Raw genomic sequence first — 24,346 nt, 5'->3', positions numbered from 1 at the left:
AAATGGTAGAGTTTTGTCAGGACTGGCTCTCCCAAGGATATTGCATGGCAGCTTAATTTAAAACAATAATGAATAAATGGAATAACTTTAGTAGCTGTGTGACCGGTTGCGAAGTGTCGTAACCGGTTGGCCCTGAGTAGTATTAGCACGCAATCTGACTGCATAAAATAAAAGTAAAGAATGTCAAGAAATTTCCATTAACACAATTGATTAATTAAGTCCCCTGCAACTATAAAAGTTATGAAACAACAAGCACAAGTGTAACTGTTCTGTGTGTGGTAGTGTTACTCAACGTACATGTATCTGGCATGGTTCTTCCTCAGTACGACAAGATATTTTAAACACCATTTACAATGAACTAATTGAAAAACCAGAAACACTATAATTGCACATAGAAGCCAGAATTACAAGTATAATACATGAACACGAGCCAGATGCTTTGTTGACTGAACCTGTGACCAAGAGGCATTGTCATTAAAGAAATGTGAAATAATTTTTTTTTACCTCAATATATATTGACGAAAAATACACTGTGATCATTGCAACATCTTCCATCTATACATTACACCAACCGAACAGCATCTACTCCTCGCCCAACAGAACAACAACTGCACTAGACATCCTCTGAACTAGTACTGCTCTCGACATCCTCTCAACAAGTACTGCCCACGGCAACCTCTGAACTACTACTGCACCAGTGGAGGCGGCGGAATAATAATCTTTGGCGCAGTCTCTGGCGCTGTGACTCAGTGTAGTCACCTTTTGTATGCTCCTCCTCCATGGGCTAGAATTTTATGGTATTTTTGCCAGCATTGGTGGTGAAAATACCACCAAATTCGTCCAAAAAACACAGACAAAAATAAAAGATGATATTAATACGTAAATATCACATAACTAAATAAATTTTGGCTTTGCACCGACCCTTCAATAACCTAATATATAAAATACAGTAATGAATACAAATGCTTGCATGCATGTGATTTTACATAATAGTTTACACAAGTATCATTTGTCAGAGTAGTTAAACAGTTCAATCAATGGCACCAGCAATGACGAATAGTTGCAGGTAAGAGTCTGATAACATTTCATAAACAGTAAATACACAAACAAATAGTTTATACAAATATTCACATAAAATCTTTTCAATAGTTCAATAAACAAGTAGCACTCCTCAGAGTAGTTTACATTTCCAACTGTGGCACGCAGCAATAGTGCAGACAGCAACACGTGACATTATCTCAGTAGAAGTAGTTCCATCAGTGGCACCCAGTAATGTTGAACAGGTGCAGACAGCAACAAGTGACATCATCTCAGTAGAAGCAGTTCCATCAGTGGCACCCAGTAATGTTGAACAGGTGCAGACACCAACAAGTGACATCATCTCAGTAGAAGCAGTTCCATCAGTGGCACCTAGTAATGTTGAACAAGTGCAGGTAACAGTCCATAATATTCACTATCAATAATTAAACAGTTCATCAGAGTTCATCAGCAGAAATTAAACATTTCCAAGTGGCACCCATCAATGATAATAGGTGCAAGCACGAACAACAGTTTGAATGCACACACAATTGCTTTTACAAAATTATTATCAATGCTCTTACACTAAACATACAAATTATAATAAACACACAAATGATATCAGATAATTGTCATATTAACTATTACAAATACTCAAATATAAGTAAACCTGTAATATTTATGGGTGTCAGTGCAAGCCACAACAAACAAGTAAAATAATATTTAGGAAGTAGGTCGGTACCAATTATTTGGGATTAGGAAAGGAAAACACACAAAACACACTCACTTATCTTTCATCCACATATAAAGTACTATTGTGTAATTGAATAGTGTTAACTGTGTAAATGCAATTCTGTCAAAATTTGATGTTCAAAAATGTGTATAAGTAGTAGTGGCAGCAGTGTATAACAGTCAATAATAGTTAGTCAATGTCATAGTCATCATGTCAAGACCAATGTTTGCCAAGCCAAATCAAAATGTACGGTTGCTGAACAACTGTCAGTGTGCCAAGATATTCAAATACTTCCTCTCTCCAAAAAGGGTATATACTGCTTATTTATTTAACAAAGTGTGTGTGTGTGTAGACAATCTTCCTTCCACTGGAGTGTTCTAGTCTGCCATCTTCATCCTTCTTGTTCCATATAAACCAACAAAAAAAATATGCTCCTCACTTACTTTACCTCTTATCCACCAAAACTCCAATAATCATCAGCATCACATAATCTCAATACTTCAATAATACCTCTTCAATACGTCAATACATGTAAACCTTATCACCAATATCATTTACCTTACCTCCTATCCACCAAAACTCCAATAATAATCAACATCACACAATCTCAATACCTCAATAATACCTCTTCAATACGTCGATACATATAAACCTTATCACCAATATCATTTCACTTCCATAACAACTCTTCCCTCTAGTCAGTCTCCTCGAACAAATACAGATAAAATCCTAGTACACACTTCAATTCATCATCCCATACAATTCGAAGACACAGTGTCCACACACAACCTCTGTGTAATCCACCTGAGCCAAGTCTTCTACACATTATGAATTATAAAATACATTTTGGTTACTTTGCCCATCATAAAATAAAAGAAATGCCTACCTGACCTCTAACAGCCTTCAGTTTCAATAACTTTCAGTAAGTAGGTGCGAGTACGTAGTATAAATGATCACATAAGACTTTGAATGAATAAATCGCAATATTTCACAGTATGTCACTACTTCAAGAATCACGGCAAAACAGAAGCAAACACGTGGAGTATTTCTTTGTGTCAAGTGTCAATTGCTATTTCAATTGCTCACGAATGCAGTGTAATAACTGTCAATGGTCTAAAGCTAGTGTTGGTATTTCATGTCGTTAGCTTCCTTTCTATTAGCATAAATTTATACAGCTTTCATAAAACCTCCAGCTCATGTGACTTGAATGAAGTTTCTTGTACCAATGTAGTTCGTAGAATTATAGCAGTTCATTTTCTTATCTTAAAATATAAAGCACTGAGCGTAAGCAAAACATGGAATAGCGAGTAAATATACCAGTAGAGAACAGAATGTCAACAAGTGGATGCAACACAATCCCTACAGCGAGGCTCTGGCAAGCAAACAATCTATAATTAATACCATAGTGTAACCTAAACTCCAAGGTCGTACACAGTATATCAGCACGTCTATATACCAAATTAAAGAGTAGTTATGACAACAAAACAGAAATGTGTAAATATGCAATCCATACGCAAAGCTGCAAATATATATCTTATATAATAAATAGGCTATTAGTATCATATCAGTATGTTGTTGTTGTGATCTTCAGTCCTGAGACTGGTCTGATGCAGCTCTCCATGCTACTCTATCCTGTGCAAGCTTCTTCATCTCCCAGTACCTACTGCAACCTACATCTTTCTGCGTATTCATCTCTTAGTCTCCCTCTACGATTTTTACCCTCCACGCTGCCACTCATATACTAAATTGGTGATCCCTTGATGCCTCAGAATATGCCCTACCAGCCTATCCCTTCTTCTAGCTAAGTTGTGCCACTAACTTCTCTTCTCCCCAATCCTATTCAATACCTCCTCATTAGTTATGTGATCCACCCATCTAATCTTCAGCATTATTCTGTAGAACCACATTTCGAAAGCTTCTATTCTCTTCTTGTCCAACTAGTTAACGTCCATGTTTCACTTCCATACATGGCTACGCCCCATACAAATACTTTCACAAAAGACTTCCTGACAAATCAATACTCGATGTTAACAAATTTCTCTTCTTCTGAAACGCTTTCCTTGCCATTGCCAGTCTACATTTTATATCCTCTCTACTTCAACCATCATCAGTTATTTTGCTCCCTAAATAGCAAAACTCCTTCACTACTTAAAGTGTCTCATTTCCTAATCTAATTCCCTCAGCATTACCCGACTTAATTCGACTACATTCCATTATCCTCGTTTTGCTTTAGTTGATGTTCATCTTTTACCCTCCTTTCATGACACTGTCCATTCCGTTCAACTGCTCTTCCAAGTCCTTTGCTGTCTCTGACAGAATTACAATGTCATCGGCGAACCTCAAAGTTTTTACTTCTTCTCCATGAATTTTAATACCTACTCCGAATTTTTCTTTTGTTTCCTTTACTGCTTGCTCAATATACAGATTGAATAACATCGGGGAGAGGCTACAACCCTGTCTCACTCCTTTCCCAACCACTGCTTCCCTTTCATGCCCCTCGTCTCTTATAACTGCCATCTGGTTTCTGTACAAATTGTAAATATCCTTTCGCTCCCTGTATTTTACCCGTGCCACCTTTAGAATTTGAAAGAGAGTATTCCAGTCAACATTGTCAAAAGCTTTCTCTAAGTCTACAAATGCTAGAAACGTAGGTTTGCCTTTCCTTAATCTTTCTTCTAAGATAAGTCGTACGGTCAGTATTGCCTCACGTGTTCCAATATTTCTACGGAATTCAAACTGATCTTCCCCGAGGTCAGATTCTACCAGTTTTTCCATTCTTCTGTAGAGAATACGCGTTAGTATTTTGCATCCGTGACTTATCAAACTGATTGTTCGGTAATTTTCACATCTGTTAGGACCTGCCTTCTTTGGGATCGGAATTATTATATTCTTCTTGAAGTCTGAGGGTATTTCGCCTGTCTCATACATCTTGCTCACCAGATGGTAGAGTTTTGTCAGGACTGACTCTCCCAAGGCTGTCAGTAGTTCTAATGGAATGTTGTCTACTCCCGGGGCCTTCTTTCGACTCAGGTGTTTCAGTGCTCTGTCAAACTCTTCACGCAGTATCGCATCTCCCATTTCATCTTTATCTACATCCTCTTCCATTTCCATACTATTGTCCTCAAGTACATTGCCCTTGTATAGGCCCTCTATATACTCCCTCCACCTTTCTGCTTTCCCATCTTTGCTTAGAACTGGGTTTCCATCTGAGCTCTTGATATTCATACAAGTGGTTCTCTTTTCTCCAAAGGTCTCTTTAATTTTCCTGTAGGCAGTATCTATCTTACCCCTAGTGAGATAAGCCTCTACATCCTTACATTTGTCCTCTAGCCATCCCTGCTTAGCCATTTTGCACTTTCTGTCGATCTCGTTTTTGAGACGTTTGTATTCGTTCTTGCCTGCTTCGTATACTGCATTTTTATTCTTTCTCCTTTCATCAATTAAATTCAGTATTTCTTCTGTTACCCAAGGATTTCTATTAGCCCTTGTCTTTTTACCTACTAGGTCCTCTGCTGCCTTCACTACTTTATCTCTCAAAGCTACCCATTCTTCTTCTACTGTATTTCTTTCCCCCATTCCTGTCAATTGTTCCCTTATGCTCTCCCTGAAACTCTGCACAACCTCTGGTTCTTTCAGTTTATCCAGGTCCCATCTCCTTAAATTCCCACCTTTTTGCAGTTTCTTCAGTTTTAATCTTCAGTTCACAACCAATAGATTGCGATCAGAGTCCACATCTGCCCCTGGAAATGTCTTACAATTTAAAACCTGGTTCCTAAATCTCTGTCTTACCGTTATGTAATCTATCAGAAACCTGTCAGTATCTCCAGGCTTCTTCCATGTATACAACCTTCTTTTATGATTCTTGAACCAAGTGTTAGCTATGATTAAGTTATGCTCTGTGCAAAATTCTATCAGGCGGCTTCCTCTTTCATTTCTTAGCCCCAATCCATATTCACCTACTACGTTTCCTTCTCTCCCTTTTCCTACTACCGAATTCCAGTCACCCACGACTATTAAATTTTCGTCTCCCTTTACTATCTAAATAATTCCTTTTATTTCATCATACATTTCTTCAATTTCTTCGTCATCTGCAGAGCTAGTTGGCATATAAACTTATACTACTGTAGTAGGCGTGGGCTTCGTGTCTATCTTGGCCACAATAATGCGTTCACTATGTTGTTTGTAGTAGCTTACCAGCACTCCTGTTTTTTTTTATTCATTATTAAACGGATTCCTGCATTACCCATGTTTGATAAATGAAAGAGGAAGCCGTCTGGTAGAATTTTGTACAGAGCATAACTTAATCATAGCTAACACTTGGTTCAAGAATCATAAAAGAAGGTTATACACATGGAAGAATCCTGGAAATACTAGATGGTATCAGATAGATTATATAATGGTAAGACAGAGATTTAGGAACCAGGTTTTAAATTGTAAGACATTTCCAGGGGCAGATGTGGACTCTGATCGCAATCTATTGGTTATGAGCTGTAGATCAAAACTGAAGAAACTGCAAAAGGGTGGGAATTTAAGGAGATGGGATCTGGACAAACTGATTAAACCAGAGGTTGTACAGAGTTTCGGGGAGAGCATAAGGGAACAATTGTCACAAATGGTGGAAAGAAATACAGTAAAAGAAGAATGGGTAACTCTGAGGGATGAAGTAGTGAAGGCAGCAGAGGATAAAGTAGGTAAAAAGGCTAGGGCTAGTAGAAATCCTTGGGTAAGATAAGAAATATTGAATTTAATTGATGAAAGGAGAAAATATAAAAATGCAGTAAATGAAGCAGGCAAAAAGGAATAGAAACGTCTCAAAAATGAGATCGACAGGAAGTGCAAAATGGCTAAGCAGGGATGGCTAGAGGACAAATGTAAGGATGTAGAGGCTTATCTCACTAGGGGTAAGATAGATACTGCCTACAGGAAAATTAAAGAGACCTTTGGAGAAAAGAGAACCACTTGTATGAATATCAAGAGCTCAGATGGAAACCCAGTTCTAAACAAAGAAGGGAAAGCAGAAATGTGGAAGGAGTATATAGAGGGTCTATACAAGGGTGACGTACTTGAGGACAATATTATGGAAATGGAAGAGAATGTAGATGAAGCTGAAATGGGAGATACAATACTGCGTGAGGAGTTTGACAGAGCACTGAAAGACCTGAGTCGAACAAGGCCCCGGGTGTAGACAACATTCCATTAGAACTACTGACAGCCTTGGGAGAGCCAGTCCTGACAAAACTCTACCATCTGGTGAGCAAGATGTATGAAACAGGCGAAATACCCTCAGACTTCAAGAAGAATATAATAATTCTAATTCCAAAGAAAGCAGGTGTTGACAGATGTGAAAATTACCGAACAATCAGTTTAATAAGCCACAGCTGCAAAATACTGACACGAATTCTTTACAGATGAATGGAAAAACTAGTAGAAGCTGATCTCGGGGAAGATCAGTTTGGATTCCGTAGAAATGTTGGAACTCGTGAGGCAATACTGACCTTACGACGTATCTTGGAAGAAAGATTAAGAAAAGGCAAACCTACGTTTCTAGCATTTGTAGACTTAGAGAAAGCTTTTGACAATGTTAACTGGAATACTCTCTTTCAAATTCTGAAGGTGGCAGGGGTAAAATACAGGGAGCGAAAGGCTATTTGCAATTTGTACAGAAACCAGATGGCAGTTATAAGAGTCGAGGGGCATGAAAGGGAAGCAGTGGTTGGGAAAGGAGTGAGACAGGGTTGTAGCCTCTCCCCGATGTTATTCAATCTGTATATTGAGCAAGCAGTAAAGGAAACAAAAGAAAAATTTGGATTAGGTATTAAAATTCATGGAGAAGAAGTAAAAACTTTGAGGTTCGCCGATGACATTGCAATTCTGTCAGAGACAGCAAAGGACTTGGAAGAGCAGTTGAACGGAATGGACAGTGTCTTGAAAGGAGGATATAAGATGAACATCAACAAAAGCAAAACGAGGATAATGGAATGTAGTCAAATTAAGTCGGGTGATGCTGAGGGAATTAGATTAGGAAATGAGACACTTAAAGTAGTAAAGGAGTTTTGCTATTTAGGGAGTAAAATAACCGATGATGGTCGAAGTAGAGAGGATATAAAATGTAGACTGGCAATGGCAAGGAAAGCGTTTCTCAAGAAGAGAAATTTGTTAACATCGAGTATAGATTTAGGTGTCAGGAAGTCGTTTCTGAAAGTATTTGTATGGAGTGTAGCCATGTATGGAAGTGAAACATGGACGATAAACAGTTTGGACAAGAAGAGAATAGAAGCTTTTGAAATGTGGTGCTACAGAAGAATGCTGAAGATTATATGGGTAGATCACATTACTAACGAGGAGGTATTGAATAGAATTGGGGAGAAGAGGAGTTTGTGGCACAACTTGACAAGAAGGAGGGACCGGTTGCTAGGACATGTTCTGAGGCATCAAGGGATCACAAATTTAGCATAGGAGGGCAGTGTGGAGGGTAAAAATCGTAGAGGGAGACCAAGAGAAATACACTAAACAGATTCAGTAGGATGTACGTTTCAGTAAGTACTGGGAGATGAAGAAGCTTGCACAGGATAGAGTAGCACGGAGAGCTGCATCAGACCAGTCTCAGGACTGAAGACCACAACAACAACAACAACAACAACCCTGTATTCACCTGACCAGAAGTCTTGTTCCTCCCGCCACCGAACTTCACTAATTCCCACTATATCTAACTTTAACCTATCCATTTCCCTTTTTAAGTTTTCTAACTTACCTGCCCGATTAAGAGATCTGACAAACACGCTCCGATCCGTAGAACGCCAGTTTTCTTTCTCCTGATAACGACGTCCTCTTGAGTAGTCCCCGCCCGGAGATGCAAATTGGGGACTATTTTACCTCCGGAATATTTTACCCAAGAGGACGCCATCATCATTTAATCATACAGTAAAGCTGCATGCCCTCGGGAAAAATTACGGCTGTAGTTTCCTCTTGCTTTCAGCCGTTCGCAGTATCAGCACAGCAAGGCTGTTTTGGTTAGTGTTACAAGGCCAGATCAGTCAATCATCCAGACTGTTGCCCCTGCAACTACTGAAAAGGCTGCTGCCCCTCTTCAGGAACCACACGTTTGTCTGGCCTCTCAACAGATACCCCTCCGTTGTGGTTGCACCTACGGTACGGCTATCTGTATCGCTGAGGCACGCAAGCCTCCCCACCAACGGCAAGGTCCATGGTTCTTGGGGGGAAGCATATCAGCATAAGCAAATAAATGTTCATATGTAATCTTAATAAGTAAACATGAAGGCGCAAGCAAATAAATCACAATGTATAACTTACATACATGATCATATCAGCCAACCAATCAGGTGACAATTATAATTTAAATAAATAGGCACACAGGCGCATAATAAAAAATTATGACATCAGTGAAAAAGCATAGCAGCCAAGCGATGCATAATATACATAAGTAACAACCCTGTTCATTAATAAAACATTGTCAAAATCAGTTAACACAAAGTATAAATCACGTAATCGCGAGCAGCAAATTACGTCTAAAGTACGTACCTAAGTGGAAATATGTTACCTGAAAAATAAACTCAATTAATAGTTACCTTTTTAGTTTATTACTTTCTTCTTAGAAATTACATTCTTCCTGAAATTTTCTCGATAGGAAGTCCTCTTAACGTCGGACACACACAGAATTTACCTGAAGTTCTTAAATATTTTATACAACTGTATCCTGAAAAAAACTGAACGTTAATAATTTAAATTATCAAGTCACTATAGCTTTATACTGAATTTAATCGGAGAAATTAGACTGTGTTTTTGTTTACGGCTGTCAGTGCATTTGCACTGAGCGCTCGATCAGCTGTAGGTACGCGTGACGTAGGAAGTAATTGTTTGCGGTCAACGACTGCCTTGTGCGGCGCGCAGACTGACTGTCGCTTTGTGTATGTGCCGCCGCCAAAACACAGCGCGTCACCCCTGCATTCTCTGCGTGTTTACGTGTAACTGTTAATTTCTCAAAAATACCGCATTCTATAAAAATTTTAACGTTCGATATATGATGTATTCCCTTAGAGCGCCGAGATTTAAGAGTTTCTACTTCGATAGTGTTATCATGAATAATTTTGCGAACTCTATATGGACCGTTATAAAGCAGAAAAAATTTGCGACACAAGCCTTTTCCTTTGTGAGACAAACGATGAGACCTTTTGACCAACTGACAAAGTTTTTAAACGACCAGGACTTTTAGCTGATTTCTCTCTTCTAGCAGCCGCAGATGCAATATTTTGGAGAGCCAGGTTCACAACTTCAGAATGCCGCAGTTTCCGTGTAGGCGGAAAAGGAACTATTTCAGAAATGCGATTTGTCGGTGCTTTATTTTTTAATATCAATATAGGCGGTAAAGAAGTTGAATCATTAGGGAGTTCATTCAGAATGTTTTGAAAAATATGAAGATACTGATCCCACGTTCTGTGATTATGATGACAATAAAGACGACACAGTTTATTGATTTCCTTCGTCCATCTCTCTAAAGCGTTAGATTGAGGATGAAAAAGTGAAATGAAATCTGGTTTACTCTTACGACGCCGTAGAGTACGAAACCAAATTTTAGAGCGAAACTGTGATCCATTATCTGATATAACTTTATCAACATGACCCACTTCTTTAAGAAAATGTTTGATGAAAGCATTAGATACTGAACTAGCTGTTGATTTACGTAAAGGTGTTAAACACACATAGTTTGATGTCAATTCCACTGCTACCAAATTGTACGCAAAATCATTAGTAGAACGAACCACTGGACCGAACAAATCGACTGCAGTCATCTCCTTTAATTTCGCTGGAATGATAGGAAACAACGGTGCTCTGTGAAAATAGTTGGCGGCTTAGCCTTTTGACATAATTTGCATTTGGCAAGAACAAATCGAATACGTTTTTCCGTATTACTGAAGTAGCAATTTTCTCGTAATTTATGAAAGCATTTTCTGGGACCAAAGTGTGCATAACTGAAATGTGTATACCAAATCAATTTATTAACTCATCAGGAATGCAAACTAACCAAACAGAGCTGTCAACCGATTTTCGTTTAAAAAGAATATCATTGCGAACTAAATAATACTGTCTAATCGCTACGCTTTCCATTCTCCTCCACTTCTCCTTAATGTCCTTCCAGATTGGATTCTTGTTTTGCTCCTTAGCGATGTCCTGGAACGAAGACCAAATAAAATTTTCAAATGCAACACCTTCAATATACATCAAACAATAATTGTTTTCTTTGCAGTCCTCCTCAGCAATTTGTCTCAAACCCATAGGTGCACGTGATAAAGCATCAGCAATAATATTTGAAGAACCCTGGATGTAAACAATACTAAAATCAAATTCCTGTAGGTACAGCGCCCATCGTGACAATCTTCCATGAGTTAATTTTGATGACATAAGAAATTCCAGAGCTCGATGATCGGTGTAAACCTTAGTATGTCTGCCATACAAAAAGATGCGAAATTTTGTGAAAGCCCAAACAACAGCCAAAGCTTCAAGTTCCGTAATCGAATAATTCTTTTCTGATTTAGAGAGAACACGACTTCCAAATGCAATAGTTTTCTGTACTACAACGCCGTTTTCTTCTATCTCTTGAAATAAGTGTGCACCTAGGCCTTTGTATCATGAGTCCGTCGCCAAACAAAAATCTTTAAATAAATCCGGATGTGAAAGAAGTGGAGCAGCAACTAAAGCACCACGAAGTTGTTCAAATTCTACTTGAGCTTCCTCATCCCAAAACCAATTAGAATTCTTTCCAGAAAGTTCACATAAACGAGGTGTGGCCAAATTGTCCAATCTAACAAAGCGTCTAAGAAAATTACAGACACCAAGGAAACTGCGAACATCACGTTTTGTAGTAGGAACAGCATAATTACGAATAGAGTCTAGTTTCTCTGGATCGGGAAGAATACCTTCTGTAGAAATAATATGACCAAGAAATTTCACCTGAGAACGACCAAATTCAGATTTTTCCAAGTTCACTGTAACGCCAACTCTTGCAAAAATACGTAATAATGAATCCCAAATTCTGTTATGCTCACTCCAAATACGTTTAGCAATAAGAATATCGTCAACACATGAAGCAATATTGTTACGAAGATAAACAGATGAAATTTCGTTTAAACCACGAATGAATGCTGCTGAAGATACAGTAAGTCCAAACGGTAATTTTAGAAATTGGTAACAGTTACCAAAGGCTAAAAAGGCAGTATATTTTCTACAATCAGGGTGGAGTTCTATTTGCCAAAAACTTGCGCGCATATCAATTGTGGATAAAACTTTAATTCCATGGAAATGTTGAAGAAGTTCATCTAGATTTTGTGGGAGGTCAGTTTCAGGAATGATGATATTATTTATCTGTCTGGAATCCAGAACCAAACGAATTGACACATCCTTTTTAAGAACGACATGTAATGGGCTGGTATAAGGACTGACTGCTGGTTCAATAATGCCTTGATCTAACATGCATTGAAGTTCACTCTTAACCTTGTCTCTATAAGCCAAAGGAATAGCGTACGTTTTCCCCCGAAATGGTGTGCGTTCTTTTACTTTAAATAAATATTGTGGGCCTTGTATAGTTCCTGTGTGATGTGAATACTGTAGCATCTGAGGTCAAAATTTGGTGCAATTCTTCTCTTGCAACGTCATCTGTCACTTAAGCTATGTTAACCTTTTCATCAATTAATTCTTCACTATTAATTACATCATCCATCGCGTCTCTGCATCTATTGTCGTTGTCATGAATGAACACATTGTCGTCATAATACTCAGCGAAAACATCAGAAGTAGTTGTTGTTGTTGTGGTCTTCAGTCCTGAGACTGGTTTGATGCAGCTCTCCATGCTACTCTATCCTGTGCAAGCTTCTTCATCTCCCAGTACCTACTGCAACCTACATCCTTCTGAATCTGCTTAGTGTATGCATCTCTTGGTCTCCCTCTACGATTTTTACCCTCCACGCTGCCCTCCAATGCTAAATTTGTGATCCCTTGATGCCTCAAAACATGTCCTACCAACCGATCCCTTCTTCTAGTCAAGTTGTGCCACAAACTTCTCTTCTCCCCAATCCTGTTCAATACCTCCTCATTAGTTACGTGATCTACCCACCTTATCTTCAGCATTCTTCTGTAGCACCACATTTCGAAAGCTTCTATTCTCTTCTTGTCCAAACTAGTTATCGTCCATGTCTCACTTCCATACATGGCTACACTCCATACAAATACTTTCAGAAACGACTTCCTGACACCTAAATCTATACTCGATGTTAACAAATTTCTCTTCTTGAGAAACGCTTTCCTTGCCATTGCCAGTCTACATTTTATATCCTCTCTACTTCGACCATCATCGGTTATTTTACTCCCTAAATAGCAAAACTCCTTTACTACTTTAAGTGTCTCATTTCCTAATCTAATTCCCTCAGCATCACCCGACTTAATTTGACTACATTCCATTATCCTCGTTTTGCTTTTGTTGATGTTCATCTTATATCCTCCTTTCAAGACACTGTCCATTCCGTTCAACTGCTCTTCCAAGTCCTTTGCTGTCTCTGACAGAATTGCAATGTCATCGGCGAACCTCAAAGTTTTTACTTCTTCTCCATGAATTTTAATACCTAATCCAAATTTTTCTTTTGTTTCCTTTACTGCTTGCTCAATATACAGATTGAATAACATCGGGGAGAGGCTACAACCCTGTCTCACTCCTTTCCCAACCACTGCTTCCCTTTCATGCCCCTCGACTCTTATAACTGCCATCTGGTTTCTGTACAAATTGCAAATAGCCTTTCGCTCCCTGTATTTTACCCCTGCCACCTTCAGAATTTGAAAGAGAGTATTCCAGTTAACATTGTCAAAAGCTTTCTCTAAGTCTACAAATGCTAGAAACGTAGGTTTGCCTTTTCTTAATCTTTCTTCCAAGATACGTCGTAAGGTCAGTATTGCCTCACGAGTTCCAACATTTCTACGGAATCCAAACTGATCTTCCCCGAGGTCGGCTTCTACCAGTTTTTCCATTCGTCTGTAAAGAATTCGCGTTAGTATTTTGCAGCTGTGACTTATTAAACTGATAGTTCGGTAATTTTCACATCTGTCAACACCTGCTTTCTTTGGGATTGGAATTATTATATTCTTCTTGAAGTCTGAGGGTATTTCACCTGTCTCATACATCGTGCTCACCAGATGGTAGAGTTTTGTCATGACTGGCTCTCCCGAGGCCATCAGTAGTTCTAATGGAATGTTGTCTACTCCCGGGGCCTTGTTTCGACTCAGGTCTTTCAGTGCTCTGTCAAACTCTTCACGCAGTATCTTATCTCCCATTTCGTCTTCATCTACATCCACTTCCATTTCCATAATATTGTCCTCAAGTACATCTCCCTTGTATAAACCCTCTACATACTCCTTCCACCTTTCTGCCTTCCCTTCTTTACTTAGAACTGGGTTGCCATCTGAGCTCTTGATATTCATACAAGTGGTTCTCTTCTCTGCAAAGGTCTCTTTAATTTTCCTGTAGGCAGTATCTATCTTACCCCTAGTGAGACAAGCCTCTACATCCTTACATTTGTCCTCTAGCCATCCCTGCTTAGCCATTTTGCACTTCCTGTCGATTTCATTTTTGAGACGTTTGTATTCCTTTTTGCCTGCTTCATTTACTGCATTTTTATATTTTCTCCTTTCATCAATTAAATTCAATATTTCTTCTGTTACCCAAGGATTTCTATTAGCCCTCGTCTTTTTACCTACTTGATCGTCTGCTGCCTTCACCACTTCATCCCTCAGAGCTACCCATTCTTCTTCTACTGTATTTCTTTCTCCCATTCCTGTCAATTGTTCCCTTATGCTCTCCCTGAAACTCTGTACAACCTCTGGTTTAGTCAGTTTATCCAGGTCCCATCTCCTTAAATTCCCACCTTTTTGCAGTTTCTTCAGTTTCAATCTGCAGTTCATAACCAATAGATTGTGGTCAGAATCCACATCTGCCCCAGGAAATGTCTTACAATTTAAAACCTGGTTCCTAAATCTCTGTCTTACCATTATATAATCTATCTGAAACCTGTCAGTATCTCCAGGCTTCTTCCATGTATACAGCCTCCTTTCATGATTCTTGAACCAAGTGTTAGCTATGATTAAGTTATGCTCTGTGCAAAATTCTACAAGGCGGCTTCCTCTTTCATTCCTTCCCCCCAATCCATATTCACCTACTATGTTTCCTTCTCTCCCTTTTCCTACTGACGAATTCCAGTCACCCATGACTATTAAATTTTCGTCTCCCTTCACCACCTGAATAATTTCTTTTATCTCGTCATAAATTTCATCTATTTCTTCATCATCTGCAGAGCTAGTTGGCATATAAACTTGTACTACTGTAGTAGGCACGGGCTTTGTGTCTATCTTGGCCACAATAATGCGTTCACTATGCTGTTTGTAGTAGCTAACCCGCACTCCTATTTTTTATTCATTATTAAACCTACTCCTGCATTACCCCTATTTGATTTTGTATTTATAACCCTGTAATCACCTGACCAAAAGTCTTCCTGCCACCGAACTTCACTAATTCCCACTATATCTAACTTTAACCTATCCATTTCCCTTTTCAAATTTTCTAACCTACCTGCCCGATTGAGTGATCTGATATTCCACGCTCCGATCCGTAGAACGCCAGTTTTCTTTCTCCTGATAACGACGTCCTCTTGAGTAGTCCCCGCCCGGAGATCCGAATGGGGGACTATTTTACCTCCGGAATATTTTACCCAAGAGGACGCCATCATCATTTAATCATACAGTAGAGCTGCATGTCCTCAGGAAAAATTACGGCTGTAGTTTCCCCTTGCTTTCAGCCGTTCGCAGTACCAGCACAGCAAGGCCGTTTTGGTTAATGTTACAAGGCCAGATCAGTCAATCATCCAGACTGTTGCCCCTGCAACTACTGAAAAGGCTGCTGCCCCTCTTCAGGAACCACATGTTTGTCTGGCCTCTCAACAGATACCCCTCCGTTGTGGTTGCACCTATGGTACGGCCATCTGTATCGCTGAGGCACACAAGCCTCCCCACCAACGGCAAGGTCCATGGTTCATGGGGGGGACATCAGAAGTAAGAAACCTTAAACATTTTGTGTCTGATTCAGATTTAGTTACACACTCGAAAAATTTCAAACATCCCGGCATTCCGGCAACAGTCAAGTTCACACTTCCTTCCTTAAAGTTTAAAATTGCCTTATATGTGTTAAGAAACTCCATACCTAATATAATTTGTGTACTGAGTAATGGAACAATAATAAAATTAGCAGAAAATTCATATCCTTGACAAATGAAATTTAAGTTGGTCTGTTGTTTGACTTCCACACTTTTTCCAGAAATAGCTCCTCGAATTGTAGTTTTAGAAACAGGTAACACAGGACAAGCAATAGTTCTTACACATATACGAAAAACTGATTCACTATTAACATTCAATGGGCTCCCAGAATCTAAAACCGCAGTGAACTTATTCTTACTTACACATACTTCAATAACAGGATGTAAAAATGCGTCTACATTATTTTCCTTCTCGTCTAGCAAAATATTTCTCATGTCTTCCAGGCGTACGTAGTGTAAAGTCGTAGTGTCATTACTTTCTGAATCGTCTATATTGCTGCCAGAAGCCGAAGCTACAAGTCATTGTTGATTGTTTGCGTCACGTCTTTGATTATTCGCGTCATTCCGCGAATCAATTTGTACGATTTGCACTTGTCTCTCTGAATTTCTGTCACGTGGAGGATGCCAATTAGGTCCCTCCTTTCTGTTACATGTAAATTCTTGGTTGTGTCTGTTATTAAAATTTCTATTTTCCTGGCTATCTGCATGACTACTTCTTGCGTAATTTCGACTGTCACTTCTGAAATTATTGTTATATCTACTACCCTGGTTATTTCTATAGTAAGAATTCCTATTATTGTATGAATAATTTCTGACTTGATGATACCGATTACTGTTTCCGTATGATTGATTATTCCGGTAAGAATTTCTGTTATTATACTTGTCTGTGTAATTTCTGTTAGACCGTCTGTTTTTGTCATAAGGCTGGTATCTATTGTCGTGTCTGTTTCGTCTGTCATTTTCAAAATTACCGCTATAACGTCCGTTCCGATCATTATCCCTTTTCTCTGAAAATCTATTGTGATTACCGTTACTGAAAAAATTACAAGAAGTTCCGTCGTCGTTGTCATACTCAAGTTCTTGTAGCAAAGTCTTAAAAGTTTCAATGTCGTCTTTTCATCTTCCGGCTAAAGCAATGTGTCTTATCGATTGTGGCAGCTTAGTTAAACAAAAGCGAATTAGTTCAGTCGGGCTATAAGAGTTGGAAAGGAATTGATTCTTTCGAATCATATCTTCAAAGTATTCTGCCGGCGTGCGGAACTCAGACTGTTTAAAATTACGCTGCATAATAAGACTATATTTGACTCTGTCTTGCGTGTTTTCGGGCCAATATGCCGATAGAAATGCATGATAAAAATCATTTAAATTATTACAATCTCTAATAAGCGCGCGCATGAGCGTCGCCGGTTCGTTTTCTAAATATCCACACATAAACTCTAGTTTGTGACTTAGTGGCCAATTTGGCGGAAGTACGAACATAAATTGATCTAACCATGAACATGGATGTATGTCATCATTAGAATTGCGAAAGATCTTAAATTTCCGAACAGTTAAAAAGTGTTTATAGTCAAAGTTTTCGCCTCGTGGCGACAAAGACCTACCGCGTCTGTCTCAGTCCGAATGTAGATTATCGTCAAGTTCGCGCGCCTGGCGCTCTCTTGTTGCATCGCGTAAATGAAATAAATTATTTTCTTCAAAACGCGCTGCTATCGGTGATTCTAAATTTCTTCTACTGTCTTTTCCTACGATTTCGCTTTCAATTTGTTTAACTTGCTTTCGTAACGCCTCAAATTCCCTTTTAACGCGTTCAATAAATTTTCCTTGATTTTCAACATGTTTATTTATGTTCTGGTACTCTTCTGTTTCTGCAAATGGCAATGGAGCTGTATCATCTGAATCTCTGTCCCCATTTAAACTAAGACTTGTCAATTTATCTGAAATCTCCTCAACTCTTTCCGATAAGTCACCTATTTGTTCTTTCTATTTATTTATGTCTTCTGTAAGTGTCGCGACTCGGGTTTCAGTATTGACACATTTGGTAGTTAACTGTTCATATTGTTGTGTTAGGTTATATATTCTGTCATTTGATCCAGATTCCTCGATTCTTTCAAATATTTGTTCCTTATTGTGTGCACGTTGAAGATTTAACTCTAAAAATTTTTGTACTATCACGCGATCTCTTTCTTCCTGTTCTCTATCCTGTTCCTTTTGTCTAATTTCTATTGAAACAATCTATTATTGTGACCATTCAAAATCGGTTGTACTTCTTCTCTAATTTCTTTCTTTAATTCATCTTTCATGTTTTTAAAACATGTCCCTATTCGTGACTCTAACCGTGTTTCCATTGTTCCCATATCAGTTTCTAACCGTGTTGCCAATGTTCTCATCTCTGTTTTTAATTCAGATCCTAAATGTGATCCCAAAGTTAATATTGCACTCATCAGCTGCTCCATATTAACTGGTTCGAAATTCTTTTCGCCCCTAACATTTCCTGTAAAACTATCTTCCTTCGTCATAGCTGTAAAGCTATCTGTGTTCTATACTATTCCAGAATCTTCTGTCGTTAATCTCGTATTCTGAAAATTTTTTGATTGTGAAAAATTTTGAACTGGTTCCGGACTATTTTCCCGGCTTATTAAATTGTTTTCTACTTCATTATTCAACATACTGTTCTCCTGTGTTGGCGAGTTCTCCATGTTAACAATTTCGTCATTCTGACTATCCATCATTTTTGCCTTTTTCATCGATCGCGTAATCATTTTCAAAACATACAAAACTCGTCACTATACGAAAATTACACACAATATAACACTTTATCAGCAACAATACCATCCACACGAAATGCTTCCCGACAACCACGATTCACGAACAATTAAAACCTTCACAATTGCACAAAATTGTCAAACCCGTATACGACTCATCAGAAATTAAATTCTACAAAAATACCATCAGAAGAATGACAAGACAAATACAATGTTTAATTACAAAATCTATACGTGCAATATAGACTACAATTACTAAACTACAAATTACTACAACAATACTACTGTCTGCTATTTTTACTATCAAAAGAATTCCAAGGGACGATCCGAAGCAGCGGTCGCCACGTGCATGGGGGCTTAATTAAAAAGAAATAATAAATGCAATAATTTTAGTAGCTTTGTGTCTGGTTACGAAGTCTCGTAACCGGTTGGCCCTGAGTGGTATTAGCACGCAATCTGACTGCACAAAATAAAAATAAAGAATGACAAGAAATTTCTATTAACACAATTGATTAATTAAGTCCCCTGAAACTATAAAAGCTACGAAACAACAAAGCACAAGTGTAACTGTTCTGTGTGTGGTAGTGTGACTCAACATACATGTATCTGGCTCGGTTCTTCCTCAATACGACAAGATATTTTAAACACCATTTAAAGTGACTAATTGAAAAACCAGAAATACTATAATTGCACATAGAAACCAGAATTAAAAGTCTAATACATGAACACGAGCCAGATGATTTGTTGACAACCTGTGCCCAAGAGGCATTGTCATTAAAAAAATCTGTAATACTTTTTTTTTTTTACCTCAATATATATTGACGAAAAATACACTGTGATCATTGCAACATCTTCCATCTATACATTACACCAACCGAACAGCATCTACTCTCTCGCCCGACAGAACAACAACTGCACTCCACATCCTCTGGACTACTACTGCACCAGTGGAGGCGGCGGAATAATAATCTTTGGCGCAATCTCTGGCGCTGTGACTCAGTGTAGCCACCTTTCAACATGGCCTGCACCTCAACAGGTATGGAAAAGGGGAGGTTGGAAAAGCTTATAGGTGACAGCATAGGTGGGGGTGGTGGGATCACTCATGGGAAAATTCCTGTAGTAGTGGGTGTTGGAGCTGCACTATTTTTAGATTGAAGTCAGCTGATAGGTATTCCTGCTTAAGGGAAGTCTCTCTAACAAAGAAACCACTTTCGACAAAGCTTAGGTATCCGATTAATGAGGGAATTAGTATATTTCATCAAAATAAACAAGGTATTAGAGATAAAGTTAGTGAATGCTTATAGATGTTGACTCTGAAATTATTGGTATATCTGAACACTTCTTAAATAAGGAGATAATTCAGAGGCTTCCTTTACCAGGATACAGGTTGGCTGGCAGCTTTTCTAGGAGCTCTTTGCGGTGTGGGGGAGTAGCCATGTATGTGAAAAACGGTATCCCATTTGAGTCAATTGATGTTTCAAAGTACTGCACTGAAAAGGTGTTTGAATGTTGTGCAGGTGTGGTTAAATTTAGTGGAGCTAAACTTCTAACTGTTGTTATTTATAGATCCCCAGACTCCGATTTCACAACATTTTTGCTAAAGCTAGAGGAGGTTCTTGGTTCATTTTATAGGAAATACAAAAGTTAGTTATATGTGGTGACTTCAATATTAATTGTATAAGTGATTGTGCAAGGAAAAGGATGCTGGTAGACCTCCTTAATTCATATAAACTTATGCAAACTGTATTCTTTCCAACGAGAGTGCAAGGGAACAGTAGAACAACCATAGACAACATTTTTGTTCATTCCTCATTACTAGAAGGGCATTCTGTTAGCAAAAAGGTGAATGGCCTTTCAGATCATGATGCACAAATTTTAACGCTAAAAGATTTTTGTGCTGCAACACATGTTATGTATAGTTATCAACTTTTTAGGAAAGCTGATCCAGTTGCTGTAGAGACCTTTGTAAACCTTGTCAAGTAATAAGAGTGGCAAGATGTTAATAGTGCTGATACAGCAGACAATAAATATAATGCTTTCCTCAAGACTTTTCTCGTGCTCTTTGAAAGTTGCTTTCCGTTAGAACGTTCATAACAGGGTACTAGCACAAACAGGCAGCCTGGGTGGCTTACTAGAGGGATAAGAATATCCTGTAGAACAAGGTGGCAATTATATCAAAACGTTAGAAATAGTCAAAATCTAAATGCAGTAGCCCATTACAAACAGTACTGTAAGGTGCTTAAAAAAGTTATTAGCAAGGCAAAAAGTATGTGGTATGCAGATAGAATAGCTAAGTCTCAGGATAAAATTAAAACCATATGGTCAGTCGTAAAGGAAGTGGCTGGTCTGCAGGGACAGGTCGAGGATATAGAATCAGTGCGTAGTGGGAATGACCGTGTTACTGATAAGTCGCATATATGTACAGTATTTAATAATCACTTTCTGAATATAGCAGGTGAACTAAATAGAAACCTAGTTCCAACAGGGAATCATATAGCGCTCGTAGAAAAAAGTGTTCCGAGACTGTTGCCTGAAATGTTCCTCCATGATACTGACAAGAGGGAGATTGAGTTAATAATTAAGTCACTAAAGACTAAATGACGGGGTATCTAGCAGGATACTGAAGTATTGTTCTATGTATGTTAGCCTAGTACTTAGCCATATCTGTAACTTTTCGTTTAGGAGTGGTCGGTTTCCTGATCGATTAAAGTACTCGGTAGTGAAGCCACTTTATAAAAAGGGAGACAGGGATAATGTTGACAATTATAGACCTATTTCTATGCCATCGGGGTTTGCTAAAGTTATCGAGAGGGTTGTATATACAAGGTTACAGGAGCATTTAAATTCACATAATTTGCTGTCAAATGTACATTTTGGTTTTAGAAATGGTTTAACAACTGAAAATGCTATATTCTCTTTTCTCGGTGAGGTTTTGGACGGATTAAATAAAAGGTTGCGAACGCTAGGTGTTTTCTTTGATTTAACGAAGGCTTTTGACTGTGTTGACCACAAAATATTACTGCAGAAGTTGGACCATTATGCAGTAAGGAGAGTAGCTTACAATTGGCTCGCCCCTTACTTTAAGAACAGAAAGCAGAAGGTAATTATCCGCAATATTGAGAGTGGTAGTGATGTTCAGTCCCAATGGGGCACTGTTAAGTGGGGCGTTCCCCAAGGGTCGGTGCTGGGGCCACTGCTATTTCTTATTTATATAAATGATATGCCTTCTATTTCTGTTTGCTGATGACACCAGCTTGGTAGTGAAGGATCTTGTGTGTAATACTGAAACAGTATCAAATAATGTAGTTCATGAAATAAGTTCGTGGCTTGTGGAAAATAATTTGATGCTAAATCACAGTAAGACTCAGTTTTTACAGTTTCTAACTCACAATTCAACAAGAACCCATTTTTTGATCAGACAGAATGGGGATATTATAAGCGAGACGGAACAGTTTAAGTTTCTAGGCGTTTGGATAGATAGTAAGCTGTTGTGGAAAGCCCATGTTCAGGATCTTGTTCAGAAACTAAATGCTGCTTTACTTACCATTAGAACAGTATCTGAAATAAGTGACAGTTCAACGCGAAAAATAGTCTACTTTGCATATTTTCATACGATTATGTCATATGGTATTATTTTTTGGGGTAATTCTTCTGATACAAAAAGGGTATTTTTGGCTCAAAAACGGGCTGTTCGAGCTATGTGTGGTGTAAGTTCGAGAACCTCTTGTCGACCCCTATTCAATAGTCTGGGAATTCTGACATTGCCCTCACAGTATATATTTTCTTTAATGTCGTTTGTTGTTAGCAGTATTAGCTTATTCCCAAGAGTTAGCAGCTTTCACTCAGTTAATACTAGGCAGAAATCAAATCTGCATGTGGAATGCACTTCCTTGACTCATATGCAGAAAGGAGTGCAGTATTCTGCTGCATCCATTTTCAATAAACTACCACAAGAACTCAAAAATCTAAGCAGTAGCCCAAACACTTTTTTAAGTCTAAACTGAAGAGTTTCCTGATGGCTCACTCCTTCTATTCTGTCGAGGAGCTCCTGGAAGAGCTGAAAAATTAAGCAAATTCCATTGTTACATTGTTGATTTTCTTTATTTAAACTTACGAATTGTCGCCTGAATATGTTACTTATATTTGATTTTATCTTTTTCTACTATTCGTGTTATAATTTCATATATTGACTCGTTCCATGACCATGGAGACTTCTCCTTAATTTGGTCCCACGGAACAACAAACAAATAAATAAACATAATGACCTTTCTAGACTCTGAGAAGCTCATCTGCAAAATCAGCACGGTTTTAGGAAACAGCAGTCATGCGAGACACAGCTCGCCCTCTTTGTGCATGATATACAACAGGCTCTATATACCGGCTCCCAGGTTGATGCCATATTTCTCGACTTTCGAAAGGCGTTCGACTCAGTTCCGCACTGTCGCTTGCTCCAAAAAGTGCGCGCTTACGGTCTATCCGATGATATATGCGGTTGGATAGAAAGTTTCTAACAAACAGAGAGCAGTATGTCGTCCTGAATGGGGTGAGATCAACAGAAACAAGCGTAACTTCAGGTGTGCCCCAGGGCAGCGTAATAGGTCCGCTGCTTTTTACGATTTGTACTATCTGGTTGATGGTATTGACAGCGGCATTAGACTGTTTGCCGATGCGGCTGTAGTCTACAGGAAAGTAGTATCACACAAAAATTGTGAACAAATCAATGAGGATTTGCAGAAAATAAATGCGTGGTGTAATGACTAGCAGTTATCTCTCAATATTAGTAAGTGTAACCTACTGCGTATAACAAGGCGAAAATCCCCATCACTGTACGAGTACAAAATAAATGCCCAGTCTCTGGAAGCGGTAACGTCCGTCAAGTATCTGGGTGTGACTATTCCAAATGGTCTCAAATGGAATGAAAAGAATACAGAAGTAACGGGCAAGGCGAACTCTAGATTGCGGTTAATTGGTAGAATCCTGAAGCGATGCAGTACTTCAACAAAGGAAATTACTTACAATACGTTAGTTCGTCCAGTCTTAGAGTACTGTTCGTCTGTAAGGGACCCTTACCAGTTGGGTCTGATTCAATAGACTGAGAAGATCCAAAGAAGAGCTGCAAGATTCGTGACAGGTACATTTAGCCATTGTGTGAGCGTTACAAATCTCGTAGAAAGTTTGAAGTGGGACACACTTGCAGATAGACGACGCGCTAAACGGAAGGGGCTGCTCACTAAATTCCGAAATCCGATCTTCGCCGAGGATGTAGAGCATATATTACTACCACCAACTTTCAAATCGCGTAATGATCATCATTCAAAGATAAGGGAAATAAGAGCTCGATCAGACAGTCATTTTTCCCTCGTGCGATCCGCGAGTGGAACAGAGAGGGGGAAATATGACTTTGGCACGAATTGTGCCCTCCGCCACACACCGCTTGGTGTCTAGCGAAGTATATATGTAGATGTAGATCGGGAAATGTGCAACAGTTTGTTTGAAAAAAATGCAAAAACTACATAATACACAATTAAGTGATTTTCAAGTACGTTAAGCTAGCTTGCACTACAACATGTTTTTTTTTATTCCTTTAAGAAGTGTTTTCTGGTGCTCCATTATCTTACAACAATTGTTAAACATTAAGTATCCCGTTCCGCCACCGAGTTGCCCTATACACACTGGCAATACCAAGTACT

General features: G+C 38.7%; 1 protein-coding gene across 1 annotated transcript in view; it reads left to right on the top strand.

Annotated features, from left to right (window-relative positions):
- The first annotated feature begins 19,673 nt into the window (after positions 1–19,673).
- The window catches only part of LOC126209860 (cytochrome P450 4C1-like), a 120,839-nt gene continuing 116,166 nt past the window's right edge, over positions 19,674–24,346 (top strand). The window contains exon 1 of the mRNA XM_049938986.1: positions 19,674–19,692. Within this exon, the coding sequence (XP_049794943.1) occupies positions 19,674–19,692 (19 nt within the window). The remainder of the gene's footprint in view (positions 19,693–24,346) is intronic.

This window comes from Schistocerca nitens, chromosome 10 (genome assembly GCF_023898315.1).
Source record: "Schistocerca nitens isolate TAMUIC-IGC-003100 chromosome 10, iqSchNite1.1, whole genome shotgun sequence".
Classification (NCBI taxonomy): domain Eukaryota; kingdom Metazoa; phylum Arthropoda; class Insecta; order Orthoptera; family Acrididae; genus Schistocerca; species Schistocerca nitens.
The sequence above is the reverse complement of the archived record's forward strand: the minus strand, read 5'-3'. Positions and strand labels throughout refer to the sequence as shown.